General features: G+C 42.3%; 3 protein-coding genes across 5 annotated transcripts; 1 reads left to right on the forward strand and 2 right to left on the reverse strand.

Annotated features, from left to right (window-relative positions):
- Positions 1-27: 27 nt before the first annotated feature.
- On the reverse strand, positions 28-6,943 carry narf (nuclear prelamin A recognition factor). Of its 2 annotated transcripts, none has more exons than XM_046068182.1 (12): positions 6,666-6,943; positions 5,875-5,947; positions 5,719-5,784; positions 5,117-5,245; positions 4,889-5,021; positions 4,545-4,679; positions 3,561-3,679; positions 2,831-2,963; positions 1,570-1,642; positions 823-960; positions 437-594; positions 28-317 (listed from the first exon to the last, which is right to left on the reverse strand). In XM_046068182.1, the coding sequence occupies exons 2-12, from the start codon at positions 5,929-5,931 to the stop codon at positions 70-72; spliced, it is 1,389 nt and encodes a 462-aa protein (XP_045924138.1). In that variant the 5' UTR covers positions 5,932-5,947; positions 6,666-6,943; the 3' UTR covers positions 28-69. The 2 variants fall into 2 exon arrangements, with proteins under 2 accessions (XP_045924138.1, XP_045924139.1); XM_046068183.1 differs by having other exon boundaries at positions 2,831-2,960; positions 6,666-6,942.
- LOC123982576 (cytochrome b-245 chaperone 1 homolog) lies at positions 6,204-11,157 on the forward strand. 2 transcript variants are annotated; one of them, XM_046068186.1, is made up of 6 exons: positions 6,204-6,336; positions 8,291-8,378; positions 8,521-8,562; positions 8,695-8,865; positions 8,973-9,117; positions 10,115-11,157. In XM_046068186.1, the coding sequence occupies exons 1-6, from the start codon at positions 6,256-6,258 to the stop codon at positions 10,272-10,274; spliced, it is 687 nt and encodes a 228-aa protein (XP_045924142.1). In that variant the 5' UTR covers positions 6,204-6,255; the 3' UTR covers positions 10,275-11,157. The 2 variants fall into 2 exon arrangements, with proteins under 2 accessions (XP_045924142.1, XP_045924143.1); XM_046068187.1 differs by lacking the exon at positions 6,204-6,336 and adding an exon at positions 7,049-7,355.
- A 115-nt stretch (positions 11,158-11,272) lies between these two features.
- On the reverse strand, positions 11,273-16,645 carry hexdc (hexosaminidase (glycosyl hydrolase family 20, catalytic domain) containing). The gene is made up of 12 exons (XM_046068180.1): positions 16,243-16,645; positions 16,034-16,135; positions 15,817-15,932; positions 15,531-15,618; positions 15,241-15,405; positions 14,972-15,155; positions 14,411-14,482; positions 13,894-14,092; positions 12,586-12,747; positions 12,386-12,493; positions 11,604-11,693; positions 11,273-11,485 (listed from the first exon to the last, which is right to left on the reverse strand). The coding sequence occupies exons 2-12, from the start codon at positions 16,118-16,120 to the stop codon at positions 11,314-11,316; spliced, it is 1,443 nt and encodes a 480-aa protein (XP_045924136.1). The 5' UTR covers positions 16,121-16,135; positions 16,243-16,645; the 3' UTR covers positions 11,273-11,313.

Here is a 16,645-nt window from a genome sequence, read left to right on the forward strand (position 1 = left end):
CAAAATCCCCCCCCCCCCCCCCCCCTCCCCCTCCGACTTCCATCATGTCCGAAAGCATGCCCTTTCTCCTCACCACTGCATGTGTGGGGGCTGTGTGTGGATCTGACTCTGATTTCTGTAGTGGGTGTGCAGGAGTGTGCTAGCCTGCGGGGAGTCCTGGCCCTGCAGCCACTCTTGATAAAGGGTGTGCAGGACGGGGTTGACCTCTGGGAGACGGACTGGCAGGCTGCTGTAGGCCTCCTCCATCTGCTGCACCAGGGCTTTATCCAACGAGCCTCCTACCTCGCTCTCCGCCTGTCCGCGGCCGCTCAAGCACCCTGAGTGGACATGAAGGGTAGTATTTCAAGTAACGTTGGAGGACTGGCAGGATTAAGTTTCAAAACAAATAAATACTGCTTGTTGTTTATAAAAATCATGTTGGTAGTTGTGGGGTCACCTCCTGGGCAGGACAGCACCTCAACCAGCTGGTAAGGGACGCGTCCCTTTCTCATTCGGTGAACCAGGGTTTGGATGTTCCTGAAACCGTAGACGGCAGCAAACTGTAGCAGAGTTTCCCCGTCCCGCTCCAGAGTCACTTCCTGGAAGTCCCGGTTCCTTAAAAAAAACAACAACAACATGGCACACAGGAGGAAAGTTTTAAAAGAAATTCAATTTCATATCCCAATTCAAAAGATATGACGATATGATAATAATGGTGTACCTTTAAAGTATTCACACTTATAATGACGCTGGACCAACATCATGATTAAAGCATTAAAGGATTTACATGGAGGCTACAGTATATTCCACCAGAATAAGTCTCACAGTGCCAGTGTGTCTCACCTGAGGGTCTTGTATGTGATCTCATGGACGTCCAGACCAAAGAGCTCTTTGGCAGCATGTTTGAAGATGTGTTCGAGAAAGCCTTCAGAACCTCGGCCCTCGTGTCTCACCAGCGCCACGTCTTCAGCCTCTCCCAGCCTGCAGTGACAGCATAGGCTACTCTGACAATGACTTCTTTAACAACTCAGTGAAAAATATACAAATGTAAGTTGGGTGTCATTTTAAACAAATGTAGGATGGGGGGGGGGGGGGGGGGGGGGGGGGGGGGGGGGGGGGACAAAATACTCATTATCATCATCTGCAGTAGCAAAGTATTTTAATATATGAAGACCTGTGTCAGTTAAACTAACAATAGTAATGTTATAGTCCAACACAAGTCTAAGCTGTATCGTACATATATTCAATCAAACAAATGAAACCGTACCAATCACAGCACCTGTAAACCGTATACCTGGCCTGTGTGAATATACATTAAGAGTCAAAATACTACGTAAACAATTTTGGTCAATAAAGTTGATACAGAAGGAAAGTAATTTATTTAATCAATAACTACACTATTTACAATATTGTTTCTGTTACTTATCCGCACTTGCTAACTGCATCCTTTTTTTCTCCGACCTGCCAAACAGCAGCACGACCAATGGCTTTATCTAGTTTGAAAAAATCCTGGTAGTCCTGGTTTGAACATGTTTAACTTTTGCCTCACAAAAGATCACCAATAGGACGATAACTAGTCCAACTACTCACACATGGTCCAGTGGAAGTGAGTCCAGCTCCTCCACTGAAACCTTTCTCTGCTCCATCAGGTAATGGATCTCCCCTGAAACATAAAAAAAAAAAAGATTCACTGTAACATACTACACAATAATATTTGTCTTAGATGTGCTGGATTTGCGTGACCCTCTGTGTTATGTAGTGTAGTGTAAATGCACATTTGATTATGCATGTTTACTGTGGATCTCAAACTATCCTATAAAATACTAAATAACTGGTCATTTGAAAGCCACAACTAGCATATGGTTTTAATGTTTGCTAGGGTTGGGCCGATAGACGATGCTATCGTCCATCAGCAATAGCTGACAGATGGTCGAGCAGGGATCATGACTGTAAAAGCCCGCACCCCGGCAAAAGAATCTAAATTTTTCACATAATATCTTTATGTGAAAGCAGGTTTTAATCACCACGAACATTCTTATTACAAATTTTAAACATGCTTAGCTGGTCCGTGCTTGTAAAATTTCCACCGCGACTTGTAATGTCATAGGCTACCAAGTTTTTAACTAAGTGAACTGTGCGAGTGAAAGCATGCACATATGACGACCGCTCCAGCTGTGTGGCTGAAGAACAGAAGCAGAATTCTTTGTTTAGCAGCAGATGCAGCTTCCCCACAGATAAAATCAAACACGGCGAGGAAGCACAACCTGATCACACAACGCTCACTGTGAGGTACATTGTGCAGACTACAGGGTGACACAAGAGTGGATTTTCACTCCAACACCGATAAAATATTGTTTTTCATACTGATCCATGATTCCTATCCTTCCTATGAAGAATAGCGAAATTGACTCCCACCCCGCGGGAATCCCACGGGAACCCTGCGAGCCACAGGATTCCGGAAAAAATGTCAGCCTCTAATCCTGACACAAACAGATGGGTCTCAACACAACAGAATAAGAGGAGATGCACATCCTGTTGGCCTGGTCATGTTAATGTGTACGTCTGTATTTAGCTAGTTAGGTAGCGTCTGTGTTATGAGATCCACTACTATGTGAGACAAAGAAATTTGTAAGTGCTCTATGATGAGTGGAAGTTTAAGACAGTATTATGACGATATGTATTTGATGTTTCAAATGAAATATAAAATCAGTCCACAAGAGACTAAAACAATATTACACTCCTGTGTAAGCCTGTAGCTGTATTTAACATAACCTAAATGTCAAAACAAACTCTAATAAACATTTGCAAATATTATTTGGAGCAGGGCAGGGTAAGATAAAGAGGACTGAACCTGAGGTGAGGACACAGTCCACATCTCTGGTCTCCAGCAGGCTGTTGTAAAACTCCTCTCTAACAGCCTCCAGCTTCTTATCGAAGCAGGGAGCCACCAACACGTGGTAGACTTTCTCTGGACTCAGCTTCTGCTGGGAGGCAGGGCAAAAGAAAATACAACATAATAAGGCAGATTCTTATGAAACATTTTCTACAGGCTCAGAGTTCTTTTCAATAGACCTAAATAACAAAACATCCGTTATACCATTAACGCTTATGTGTTATGAATATTCCACTGAAATTGTTCAGATGAAACTAGTGTATCACCACCACTGGTCAGTTGGCTGTGACAGCAAAACCACAAGCGTGTCCCCTTTATTAAGCTAACATCTGGACAGGACAGAGTTAAGCTACTATACAACTCATAATACTGTAAATGATTCAAACCGAGGGTACAGGAAAGACGTGTTCTTTTTCTAAATGATGTTGGAGCCACACACTGGGTCTGCTGGATCACGTGATTAACTGATACTTGAATAATTTTAAATTTATCTTCAGATCACAATTGTGTTTCTACACAACAACTTACACAGCTCATTATATTTTAATTTGCTCCACCTTCTTAACCTGTTACCTCTGGCTTTTACTGATCCTGCCACTGTGTCAACAACCGTGTGTGTAGCCAATAATGTGTAGCGGTACCACCGACAAGCTAAATGCATTCGACTGCTGTGACATTAAACGCTCACCTGCTGTTTAGAGAAGTAGTCTTTGACCAGACAGCCCATGACCTGTTGGGGAGACCTGGCTGTGCAGATATGAGGGGTGACCAAGCTGCCCAGGACGCGCTCTGCATAGCGGATCCATCCTGTAAACACACACAAACGTTGTTAGAAAAAGGCTTGACTGCACTCTGGACTCATAGTTTTCATATATAGAAGAAAAACGCACCACAAGATAACACACAGTCTAAAATAATCTATACAGACATACAATATAACAAGCTTTATACTGGACAACATTGTGCAAGTCCAACACGTTTTTTTAATGGTGACAAAGCCCTGGTGTAAATGTTTCGGATTTGCTAAATTAGGGTTTCCACTACAGCTGGGCTGAACAAGCGTCAACAAGCAAGAATAGAGCTGAAATGATTGTTCAATTAATTGATTAGTTAATCAAGAGAAATCTGGAGAAATGTGACATTTTCAAATGATTGATCAGTTAGTTAAAAAAAAAAAAAAGGATCAACAGGTGAATTGATAATAACTAACTGAAAATAACTGTTAATTCCATCCCTACAGTACAATAATTACTTAAACATTAGGGCAGATTCCTGTAAAATCACCGATCCATACAAATCCAAACATTTCTAATAATCAATGTCCATGGAGTTGAGGAATGCCAGCGGCAATCCTATAAACGGAATGAATGGAAAACTGCATTTGTTCCTGAGAAGAGAGGCCAAGAAGGTCCTTAACTCTTGCTGTTCCTACAGTATCTCTGGGGAAGGGAGTGGTGAGAGAAGTGCTTTCTATCTTGCCCCAGCAGCACACCACTGCTATCTCTCCTCTAAAACAAGCTCCATTTTCCCCTTTTCAGCACTCGACATGCACAGTACAGCTACGAGCGTGAGAAGCAGCAGAAGAAAGAGGCAAAAAAAGCAACGTCAGGGTAGCGCATAGTTCAGTTGGCTAGAAAATCAGTCTGATGGGAGGGAGAGAAGCCAGTTTTACCTGGACAGGAGGAGGTGAACATGGGCAAGGCGTGGGAGTCGTGGTGCCTCCTGCGATACCGCTGAATAAACTCTTTCTGACTCTCTAAGATGCTGAAGCCTGCCGACAGAGTGGTGTCGAACACATACTGCACCCCTGCGAGGGAAAAAAAAGACAGAGGAGAACAGAGACAGAGGCACAGGGAGACATACATAACAAAGTGGCAATTACATAACTCTCACTGTGGACATGTACACAATTAAATCAGTCACTACACGGGGAAAAATATATGCATTAAAGAAGACTTACACACCATGTAAAGATTTTAGAAGATATAAAAAGCGACATATGAATCCCACACTCACCTAAACTCTTGAGGAAACCACAGAGTTTGTGGGCAGCCTCAGTGACGTCCAGCCCAAACTTGACAGCAAAGAAAGGCAGAGACTGTGGACATACAGACGCTACGAGCACCTTGTGCTTGGAAACGTCACATTTCTGACGGGGACACAGAAACAATGGGGGCAATGCAAGGTACTGCGCAACAACACGACTTTCTCAGACTTCACATGCCGACTGGTTATGTATTGTACCTTATTGAGCGCCAGAACCCGCTCCACTTCCTCCAGGCTCTGCTGAGAGATCTTCAGGCTCTCCTCCTCTGACAGACAGCCATCGCAGGACAAGCAGGCACTCAGCAGCAACTGGGATCCTTCATGCACCTTAGGAGAAAGAAAGGAGTGCGTCATGTGGAGGGTTTTAAAACAAAAGGTGTACTTTAGTAATAGACATCCACATTGGGCTCCACTACTCACAAGAGACAGATTTAATTAAAATCGAAGCAGCAGGGGTCGAGGGACTTTTAGTCACTGGATCCTACACATCCCATAATGCTACTCAATAACATATTATCTTAAACCTTCCTTGCCTGGTAAATGCCCACATGTTTTGAACTGCACACCTCCAGTTTGTAACAAAGTTTTCTGAGATAATCCTGTTTGGGTTTTTTTTAAACTTTAGACAACGGAAGACGTTCGCCAACTGTTCTCACAGTCTGAATAGTACTCCTCATCACGAGTATACTGATTTTGACATACACAATAAGTGGAGAGCCTCTTTTATAAACAACCTGATGACGTCTCACTTTGCCACATCAATCGATAATAAATGAAACCGGTGAGTAAAGTGACTTTACCTGTCCATTGACTTCATCTTTCTCCTCCTGTGAGTTGGCACCATTCTCGCCCTGTTTCTTGTTGCACTGTGAGTGGGAGATCAATATTTAAATTGCTGATTGACAGCAAGAAAAAGCAAATTCACTGATACATAAGACACAGATCCAGAAATGTACCTGTTTGGTGCAGTTCTCACACTTCTCCTTGCGCTTTGCAATGTTGACCTCTGACATTTTCCCTGGCCGTTATCTGTAAATTGAAGGTGATACATATAGAAAACAGCACTTTTAACTTCCCAGTGTCGATCACTTCTTCCCTGCATGTCCCCTCTGAAGCACTGGCCTGATGACTGCAGCCTGCTGCTGTGTGTGGGTCTGTCAGCTCCACCCTCCTCTGACCACCTGTCCTATCACACGCTGCCTGCTTATCATAAACACAACAGCTCTGTAATGGTGGGAAACTGGCAGTGAGCACAAACTAGTATCCTGCCATTAAAATTTAAATGGCTCACGTTAATTATATACACAGATCCAACAAAAACAGCCCCAGAGGCCATTATGTCACAGTTTGTTCGCGCGAGGGGAAAAACAGACAAGTGTGGGCTGGAAGCTCATCAATCTTCGAAAACCCACATAATGGTATGAATACAAAGTCATTTTCCCATGAGGTAGAATTCGAAAACTGTGCTGAATATTTTACTAGCTCGTGATTATTTCTGGCTAGCTAAAAGCATCAATAATTTGTAACGCAATATGCCACGTTAACGTAAATTTGCTAACGTTAACGTAGGGAGGAATTTTATTTTAGTTAAATATGCGATTTTATTTCAGCTAACTATGCAATTAAAAAATATACCACTGCATTGCGCGCCCTTCTTTTGATGACGGCTAATTTAGTGAACGTGCTGGTTTAACATTATGAAATACCCTGCGTTCACAGTGCAAGGTCGAGCCTTTAGGTAACTCACCGGACGGTTTCTATATCACTGCTGTGGCATGGGAAAACAGCAGCACGGACCCAGCACAGAAGGGGAAGTCCGCAGTTAGAAGTCAAGTCGTCTGTTGGTGGTGTCGCCACCACTTTTCGCTTGAGCCTGCGCGGTTATTTCATAACATAAGTTACAAACTAGTACTTTCAACGGCGTCGTGGCCTCTAGTATTCAAGCCAATCAGGTCTATCTACATCCGAGTCCATTGTGTACCCCCGGTGAATCCACGACGCATGCGCAAACGGAGTGGCGATTTGCTCCGGAAGCTTTGACTTTTCTCAAATAAATAAAAAAAAAAAAAGTGGCAGTGGCTGGTGGATGTTTTAAAAAGAGGTAGAATATTCACATAATATGATGTGTGACAAACTCCCAGTCGGTCTGTAAGTGGCTCCTTTACCAAACACTGGAAGCTTTACTGAAGGGGTGGCCAGAGTTGATTGTTTGACAAGACGCAAGCAATTACAACCCTTTATTTTGAAGGCTGCGTGAAAGTGATCCCGTCCAATCAGAACAGGCCGATCCAGGAAGGAAGTGTCACCCATTCAGGACAGTTATTGCAAGAACATGGAAACAACTTCCTTATATTTCAGCGCATGTGTTTCCTTGTATGACTGCTCTTTTTGGTAAATTTGCACGGCGGGAATTTACAGAAAGAAAGAAGAGTTAAAGGTAAGTGCTATTTTGTAGTTCGTATCGTTGGTTGGAAAGATTGATGTGTGGGCAGTTCATATCCATCACATCCAATCACAATCATCAGCAGGAGCATCTTCCTGGTCTTGTTGGGTTTTCAGATCAAATTAAAAAATCAGTTCACTTGTCTCTTGTGATATTCGACCAGGCAGATAGTTTGGGTTTTATGTGTTGAGGTTTTGAGGTATCCACCTCTTTCTCTCTGGCCGCACCCCAAAACAATGGATGTAACTGGACTTTCATTTGTGCTGCTCAGTGCAGTGAAATGATAAAACAGAAATGGCAATGCAACATTCAAGCTCAAATCTGAAATAATGAAGATCCTAAAACTAGATTTTAGACTCGGTCTTGAAGTGTTTCCTCAAGCCTCACTGGTAATGAAGCAGAACCCAAATTAAGGCAATGGAAGACATTTTGTGAAATGCCTCTTCAGGATGGGGCCTTCAGGTAATAGAGCAATTAGTGTTTTCAGAAACTCCTGTGCTTTTGCTCAAATGTCTGCTGTCGAAAAGGATGATTGAAATAGCACAAACCTTTTAATGCACATTAAGCCTGGATATTTTAGGGTTGCTGGAGTTCTGGCCCCCGGGACAGTTGCCCAAGTGTTGCATGGTTGGTGGTCCTGCCTTGGGAAGACATGTTACTTGTGGTTAAATATCATTTTCAGTTGTCCGATCAGCACAAAGGTCCATTTACTGTCATTGTATTGGGAGGGCAGCTAAAATCTCTGAGATGGATATCTCAAAACCTGGGTGCAGAAAACCAAAACTGTCTCCATGGCTAGATACCACTGGGGACAAGTAATAACATATATTTTTTGTGATTTGGGGAAACTGGCCCTTTAAGGTAGGGATCATGTAAAATAGGCTTTTATTATAAGTGATACTAGATTTCATATCCATGCCTCTATCCAGATGGTGTACATGACGGTAGAGGAGCAGAGCTTCACGCTGCTCCACCTGAAGAGATCCCCGGGCATCCGTTCCTGGTCTCTTCTTGTCGGTAAATATGTGTGTGCAAAGGTTCATACATTCTACATACTGACATATAAAATAAATCTCCTACACTAAGCTATCTCTCCTGTCCACTCAATACGTTCAAACTCGGTAATTAAAACCTCCTTCATCTTTAATTTTAATTGCAGGTATAGCTTCTATTGGGTTGGCAGCTGCATACTACAGCTCAGGTACACAAACTGAAATGACACAATCTGTTAATCAATTTGCAACCTTCGACTGACGTAACTTTCCACATTTGCCCACTGCAACTCGTGCCGCTTTCCCTTCTTTTCATTTCATGTGTTGTGTGGATCACGCAGACAGCGTCCTCTGGAAGCTTTTCTACGTGACTGGCTGCCTGTTTGTCGCCATGCAGAACATGGAGGAATGGGAGGAGGCTGTGTTTGACAAAACCAAGAACCTGATTGAGCTCAAGAGCTTCAGCTTGTACGCTGTAGTCCTGACGTTTTGGAGAAAGGGGCAAGAGAAAGGTCAGTAACACCACCACAGAGTGGGTTACTCAGTTTAGTAGCCACCACTAGTGGTTGGAATGCAAAATATTGGATCTTAAGTTTTTTCCCCACTTGCTTTTTCTCAGTTGTGCTGGATCTGACACAGCTGTGTGACATCTGCATCCAGGAAGAGAGGGTTCGCTATTTGGGGAAGGGCTACCTGCTGATGCTGCGGTTGGCTGCAGGCTTCTCCTACCCCTTGACTCAGAGTGCCACAATGGGGGCACGCAGGTAGGTATCTGTAGCTGATAGTCCCAGCACATCAAAATTACAATCCTGTTTTCAGCAATACTAATTCACTGTGTATGCATTTTATAATTGCATGTCTACATAGACATTTTCATTACTGTTGAGATCTGCTTCTCCCACGTAAATCTTCAGCCCCTTTAAACTCGCTGGTTTTATAATCCCCAACTTTCCTGTTTTGGTTCACTCTCACTGCTCTCATTGGTCTTGTTTCCCGCAGCAGAGACTAGCTGGTGAACATAGTAGAGCATTTAGCAACTAAAGAGCCAGATATTTTTCTCAGGAGTTGGTGGAGACCTAAACAGAGCTTAAAGAAGAGCCAATATTGGACTTAGATTTGTTGGGTGGCCAGAAACGTGTGTCAAAATGAATGCTAATGTTGCTTCTAATCTGCTACGTAATGTTTACTAACTTATTCAGCATATCAACTTTATAAGGTGAAAAACTTTCAGTGTTTGCAGCTTGTTATGCTTCCCAACGTGCCCCAAAAAAATCAATTAATGTATATAAGTATACTATATTGTTAATTTATTTGATCTGTTTTATCCGTTACAGCATCAACTACTCTTTCTGTCATCCACAGACAAAAAGATTGTATTGTGAACAGTCATGAATGTATACACAGTTTTTTGCCCACAGATGTTATTGTCGACTATTAAATATAGTATTGTTGACTATTAAAGCCAGACTATAGTTGGATAGAAAAAAGCAAAACAAATATGCTTTTTAGAACTAACGCAAGATCACACTCTGTCCCTATCACACCATATACTGTTAATGGTTTTGCCCAAGGATCAAAAACTTTTGGAAAGATGTACTTGACACATTATTATTATTATTATTATTATTATTATTACAAACAGTAAACACCAAAACAGTGTATTCATTGTTCTGCTCTCTGAGATTCCAAGGCTCAATAACACCAAGAAACAAATACTTGTAATTAATTGTCATTCCTTTTGATCCGTCTTTTACCGGTCAGTGATGTGGAGGCGGTGGCTGCATTGCTGAAGCGCTTCCTCGGGCTGGAGGAGCTGCAGCAACGCAGGCAGCGAGAGGAAGAGGCCGAGTACGGAGAGGAGGAGGAAGAAGATTCTTTGGACAACGCCAGTGATTCAGAGGACGAAGCAGACAAACTCTGATCTGTCTGGGTCTCGCAACGTTGCTGTTACTTTGGGAGGATTGAATTAGGGGCATTATGACATCACTAAAGCAATGCGGAGAGAGGGTGCAGTTTCAGTGATGCCCTCATTACGTTATACTGTCAGCATGTGCATGTAACACCAATGATATAGCCTCTTTCAGTGTCTCCACACAGACTTCCTTCCTTGTATTTTTGTCGATAGCCTTGGGAAGCTATAGTAAAAACATTTTTTATTGAATTTCCATGTGAACTGGGTTGGAAAGATCCATCCAATTAAATGTTTTGTCAAAGAAATGTTTCAGTTTAGTCAAAGTTTTCGAAAACAGCTCCAGGAATTATGGGAAAAGACACTTAATCTTTTGTAACTGTAGCTTTCTGTAAATTACAATTTTACCTTTTTAAAAAAAAACAAAAAAAAAACTAATTACTATTTGAGAATACACTCGAGATTACAGATGTACCGTGCCTTCCTACTGAACTCTAATAAGTGTTTGTGTGTAAGTCGTGAAAGTGCTTTGCCCACCACTTTCTGGACCACCTAGTCGATAATTACCTTTTGCATGTTTATTCATACCCAGACCGCAGTCCGGATGAATGGATGTGCAAACTGTAATCAAGCATGAGGGATTTTCAGGGCTCAATCAAGAGTCAATTGTGTGTGAAATTCTTTGGCCCTCTGCTGTTCTGTCTTATAACCTATATTTTATTTTTGTGAACCAAAGACTATACTCAGGCAAACGATGTACGCATGGTGAATGTCAGTAAGTTCTGTTTTGCAAGAAAGAATTTTGAGAGATTTTTTTTGTTGTTGATTTTATTGTCTTTGTTTACTTTGATACATTTGGAGTGGATTAATTATAAAGTTGTTTTATAAACCCAAAGTCCTCTTTGAATATTTCCATTTTTTTGCCAAAATTAGTGCAATTTACAAGCGCCAGATTTGCTCTTGTGTAAGTGTGAATTTACGCAAAAAAAATTAAGAGACCAGTATCGGAATTCATCAAAAAAGCTGTTTGATTCTGAGCTGGCAAAATATTTTATGGCACCATCTCCTTCACACAGGCTCTGATGTCCTCTGTTATCTTCTGTAAAGGAGCCATTACTGGGCTGACGTGTTCCTCTATCCACTCCTGGGCTGTTGAATTTGGGTAAAGACGCACCATCTCTTTTCTCACGGCCTCCACCTTCTCTTGTAATGTAGTCAAATACCTGAGGAGACCAAATCAGAAGGGGTTTTTGTTATCGGCTAGCCAGAGTTCTTAACATATTTCAGAAAAGCAATACAGTGTGCAGAGAGTGTAGCTGTAATATAACAAATTATTCTCACGCTGATGCTTGGCTGTGAATCTGCATGGTGATCAGAGGGGTTACCATCTTCCTCTTTCGGTGGTAGGGGCTGAACCATCCTCTTACAAACCTACAGCAGCACAGGCATGCAGTTATTCAGCTGAAGTTAAAGGTTTTTCTATATTTGTCTGCAAAGGTTTAAAGAATGGTTTTACATTTTAGGAAACGGGCTTATTTGCTTTCTTCATTCTGAGAATTAGATAAGAAGATCGACACCACTTTCATTTGTGGACGCTAAATACGAAGGTACAGCCAGCAGACTGGTTAGCTTGGCTTAGCACACAGAGTGGAAGCAGGGGGAACAGTCCAAAGGTAACAAAATCTGTCTACCAGCAACACGTTATAACTTTTAATCTGTACCAAAACTAATTAAAAAACTGATTTAAAAAATTTTTAACAATTACAACTTGCTGGACTATTTCTTGGACAGATGCCATGACTTCCTGGGATCTTTGCTGGAAGTCTCTGCGCCTGGCTGTTCTCCAAGAGTTAGTTAAAGCATGCAACTCCCAGCATTTCCCAAAATGTATTGGAGAGATAATTATTAAGAGTTCATATATACTGCTTAAAAATAACCAATTACTGTGTGATAAGGGCATGTCAAAGACTAGCCATTTACCCAATTATCAGCCTTTATACTAAGCTAGGCTAACTAGCTTCTGGCCGTATTCTAAAATCCTCCCATCATCATCATGTCAAACTTCTTTCTAAGGCAGATGAGACACTGGAAATGAAATCTTGTGATCACAGCCCAGAACTCACATGTCGTTCTCAAACATTCGAATGTCCTCTGAGTTCAGCAGTGAATTAAGCTCCACAGTTAACTCAGCCAGCCTCCTTCCTGGGAACAGCGATTCGTCTGCAGAAGTCCTGAAGGCAACATGGAACACAATGCTGTTAACCTGAAGATGCATACATGCATGACCGTGTAGTGTAGTTCATAAAACAGTGCCAGACCTCACCTCGCCATGGCCTCTACCTCCACTGAGGAAATACCCAGCGTCTCAGTTACTTTGCTTTGAGCCTCAGCACTGAGCTCTCCATGGACGAGTGTCTGGAGACAGGCTGCTAGTGATGGAAGAGCCACAGACATCAGCTCACACAGCACTGACAGGTGGTCATACCTGACAGTGGGAAAATAATGGACCATGTAAAAAGCTCTGTGTTAATCAGTGCATGGACATGATGTTGGAAAAACTGTGACATCACATGCTTTCTGGCGATTTCAGTCCTTCAGACCCCAACAAGTGTTGGCTGCTTTATTCTACATAAAAACTGGTATGTGTTGTGCTTCACATTCGTACAGTTCAGAGATGCAGAGGTGGAAGAAGTACTTTATCTTTTACTTAAGTAAAATACCACAATACATTGCAATACCACAGTCTGTGGAAGCGTATAGTGGACTAATTTCAAATTATCAAAATGCAAAAATGAAAATGTAATCCCACAATAAGATTATCATTTTGCCCCCAGCCTATTGCATTTATATGGCCATGTCCTCATGGTCCTTTTAGGTCAAAAATGAAATTATAATGCCATTTTCTAACTATGTGAAAATGAGAATAGCATTTGACATTTCATTTTCAAAGACTTACTCTGATTTATAGTGGACTTTATTCAAATGCAATGAGTGAAACAGCGCCCCCAGTCTATTGCATTTACATTTACAAGCAGCTGCAAATGAAAATGCAATCTGTCAGTCCTCTCATCAAGGCGGGTCCTCAGTTAAGACGTCACTTTCTCTTCAGTTGGAAGGCCACTTCAGGTTCTCATGGTTCAGTTGTGTATCTACCATTACACAACACTAGGCTGTAACTTCACAACCAAATGAAATCTATCGAGCGAACAGCTCAAGGGTGGATCTACACCGACTTCTAACTCAGAACCTGTAAGTTTAGCCATTTTTATGTTGCTTAACTAAAGCTATCAGATAACTGTAGTGAAATTAAAAGTAAAATAGTGAATCCCTCTGAATTGTAGTGGACTACAAGTATAAAGTAGCAGTAAAAGGAAACAAGTAATCAAGTACAATCAAGTACCACAAAATTCTACTTAAGTACAGTCCTTGAGAAAATGTACTTGTTACTTTCCATCACTGCACATATGGTGCTATCCATGGTTTAAACAGAAAGCATTATTCATTTCTACCAACCACATACACAGTCCTGGATCACCCAGTCATAAGCCTGGTCCTCTACTCCAGCCTCTAGGCTTCCACCACCTCCACAGTGCCAACAAAGAAGAAAATGAGAAATTCCTCTAATACTTACCTTTGCCAGCCTGTGAGGGCGATGCCCTGTAGGTTTATACCAGCAGATAAAGAAGCAGCCACCTTCAGCCACTGCAGGTGATTATCCACATGCCTCTGTGTGCTGGGCACACAGGTGTAAACGTTGGTGGAGCCTTTGAAGGAGCTCGCTGCCCACAGGTCTGACATACCGGCACTGCAGTACTTCTCCAGCAGAGACACTGGACAACACATTTAGGGAACAAATGTCACAACTAGCAAAGCTCTGAGCACGTTGCAGACTGTTTGATAATAATATTAATAATAATAAAAGTATTATTAATAATCAAATTATCAACATGCTAATTTAAAGCTGTGGGCAGTTTACTGTACAGTGCCAGGGCAGTGCCAACAGGGTAAACTGGTACCTCTCCAGCTACAAGTCCACAGTCAATATGGCCCAGACTGGACTTGAACTGGTCCCCACTGACTGAGCTACTGCACCACCTCCTAATGTATAAGAGCCCAATGTTCACATATCCATGGTATACAGTTCCTACCAGTTTTGTCCACATCCAGATTAGGGGTGTAGTCCCACAACATGGGCTGGACGAGTCCCACTAGACCGCTATCTGTCCCATGGATAATAAAAGACAAAAAGGACTGATGAATTGTAAAATCAAGAGACAGATTTGTTTGTCAGATAGTGTTTGGTAGCTAAATCTGTAATAATGCATCATATTGTATTTTGTGTTTTCTAAGTTAATTCCTCATTTGTAAAATAACTAGTAACAACATGTGTCAGATAAATGTATTACTGTAAAAAGTAATTTATTTCTCTAAAATGTAGTTGAGCAGAAATATAAAGCAGAATAAAATGGAACAACTGCAAAAAGTACTAGTCCCTTAAAAAGTAAACGTACCAAGCTAAATTCCACTGCACACACGTTATGCTGCATCAAATCCTAAATACCTGCTCTTGATGATGGTTTTAAATTAAATCTGAATGTGTCAAAACAGCAACAACAATGCCTCTGTCCTTCTTTGGAGTAACTTGTTATATGTTTGAAATATCAGTGATCTCTTGGGTTTAGTGGGCGCCACCTCTATTTCTTCCTCACCTTTTAGTGTGTCCTGGCTCATGCTTCTCATCATATCATCCCACATTATGATGGTCATGTGAGGCCATGTCGCCTTGATGGCCTTGGCCACCTTGGTCACATGACTCAGGAAAAGCTGCTCCACTGTGCGTCCTGGTAAGCCCAACCACTGTTTGGACTCCTCCCCCTCGCCGAGGATGTACACCTTAAAGAAATAGGGAACAACAGAATTGACTATACTTTCTACCATAACTACTTAATTTTTAACAAAAGAAGAAAACAGTCCTTACCTCATCTGCTCCAATGTGCAGTGTGTTCAGGCCGGGATGCAGCTTCACCACCTGCCTCAGCATCTCCATCACCAGCCTCACCCCCTCTTCTCTGTGGGGATTCAGGGTACCCACACAATATGGCACCTCTCTCAGGCTCCACATGGGCCGATGCTTCAGCACAAACTATGATAGTGAAGGGACAGATGCGGGTCATTGAGACAGTAAAAACAGGGACAAACACAGACACTAAACACAATTTGTTGCCATCACAAACAGTTATAAACAGGAGAGCAGGGTGTTTGCCTCACCTCCATGTGACCAAATGTCTGAACAAGCGGGATCACCTCCATGCCCTTAGATTTGGCAAACTCCTGCATAGACAGTAACTCCTCTCGGCTGCAAACAGGCACAATTTATTGAAAGTATTTTATGGGACAAGAGGCACACAAAGTGTTATCTCTATCCTACACAGGAAGGGTTATAATTGTATAACAGGTTCTTACAGCAGTATAAGGCAGATAAAAAACAATCGCACCCAGCCCATAAATCAGGAATGGGATAATCATTGTCCGGTGTTTACGTCCCAAACTGCACCTGTAAGCAGGCTGTGCTGTGGCCTGCAGCAGCTTCAGCTCCCCCTCATAAGGAAACATGTCCTCGTACTCCACCAACAGGCCGTCGACTCCCAGCTGAGAGAACAGCTCGATCAGCTAAGGAGATGAAACACACATTAGTGGACAGCAAACGTGATTAGCCATGTAATTACTGTATGAGCTGCAGCAGTTCACAGAGGACAATGCTGTGCTCTTACCTTGTGAAGGTATTCTACCCTTGGGGGTGCACCTTTCAAATCCAGGTGAACCAGTTTCTTTCCTTTAGGCCAAGGTGGACACGTCATTCTGCCTGTTACAGACTGCAGGGATGAACCACAGGGATGAACAGAGCGTTAACATTAAGAACAGTAGACTAGTGGGTGTGTTTATTTTTGTGAATGAACATTGGATCAGTTGTCTGACTCACCAGGACCGCAGAGCTCAAGCAAGAACCAGAGATGGGATGTTAGCGGTGAATGACACTGCACGGCGGATGTTGTTGTGAGGTAGATCACTTTTTCTGCACATGAAACGCCTCTGTGTGCCGCTTTCCGTAGTTTTAATGCAGTACGTAATGCAGGTAATCGATTAGTTTAATCTTTAGACAAATGGATGGAAGAATACGTGCTACATTATGCACAAGTTCAACATCTGTGACGCTTAGGACAGAGTATCAAACACAGGATTAGCATACAGCTGTACAATGGACTGGATTTCCTGTTTTTGCAGCTGTGCGTTGTAGTCGAACTCAATTGGACGTGGACGTGGTCCAATAACAACGTTGCTTTCCTGACGGAGAGCCAATGGGTCGGCGGATACGAGTCGACCAG

This window comes from Micropterus dolomieu, linkage group LG14 (assembly GCF_021292245.1).
Source record: "Micropterus dolomieu isolate WLL.071019.BEF.003 ecotype Adirondacks linkage group LG14, ASM2129224v1, whole genome shotgun sequence".
In the NCBI taxonomy this organism is placed as follows: domain Eukaryota; kingdom Metazoa; phylum Chordata; class Actinopteri; order Centrarchiformes; family Centrarchidae; genus Micropterus; species Micropterus dolomieu.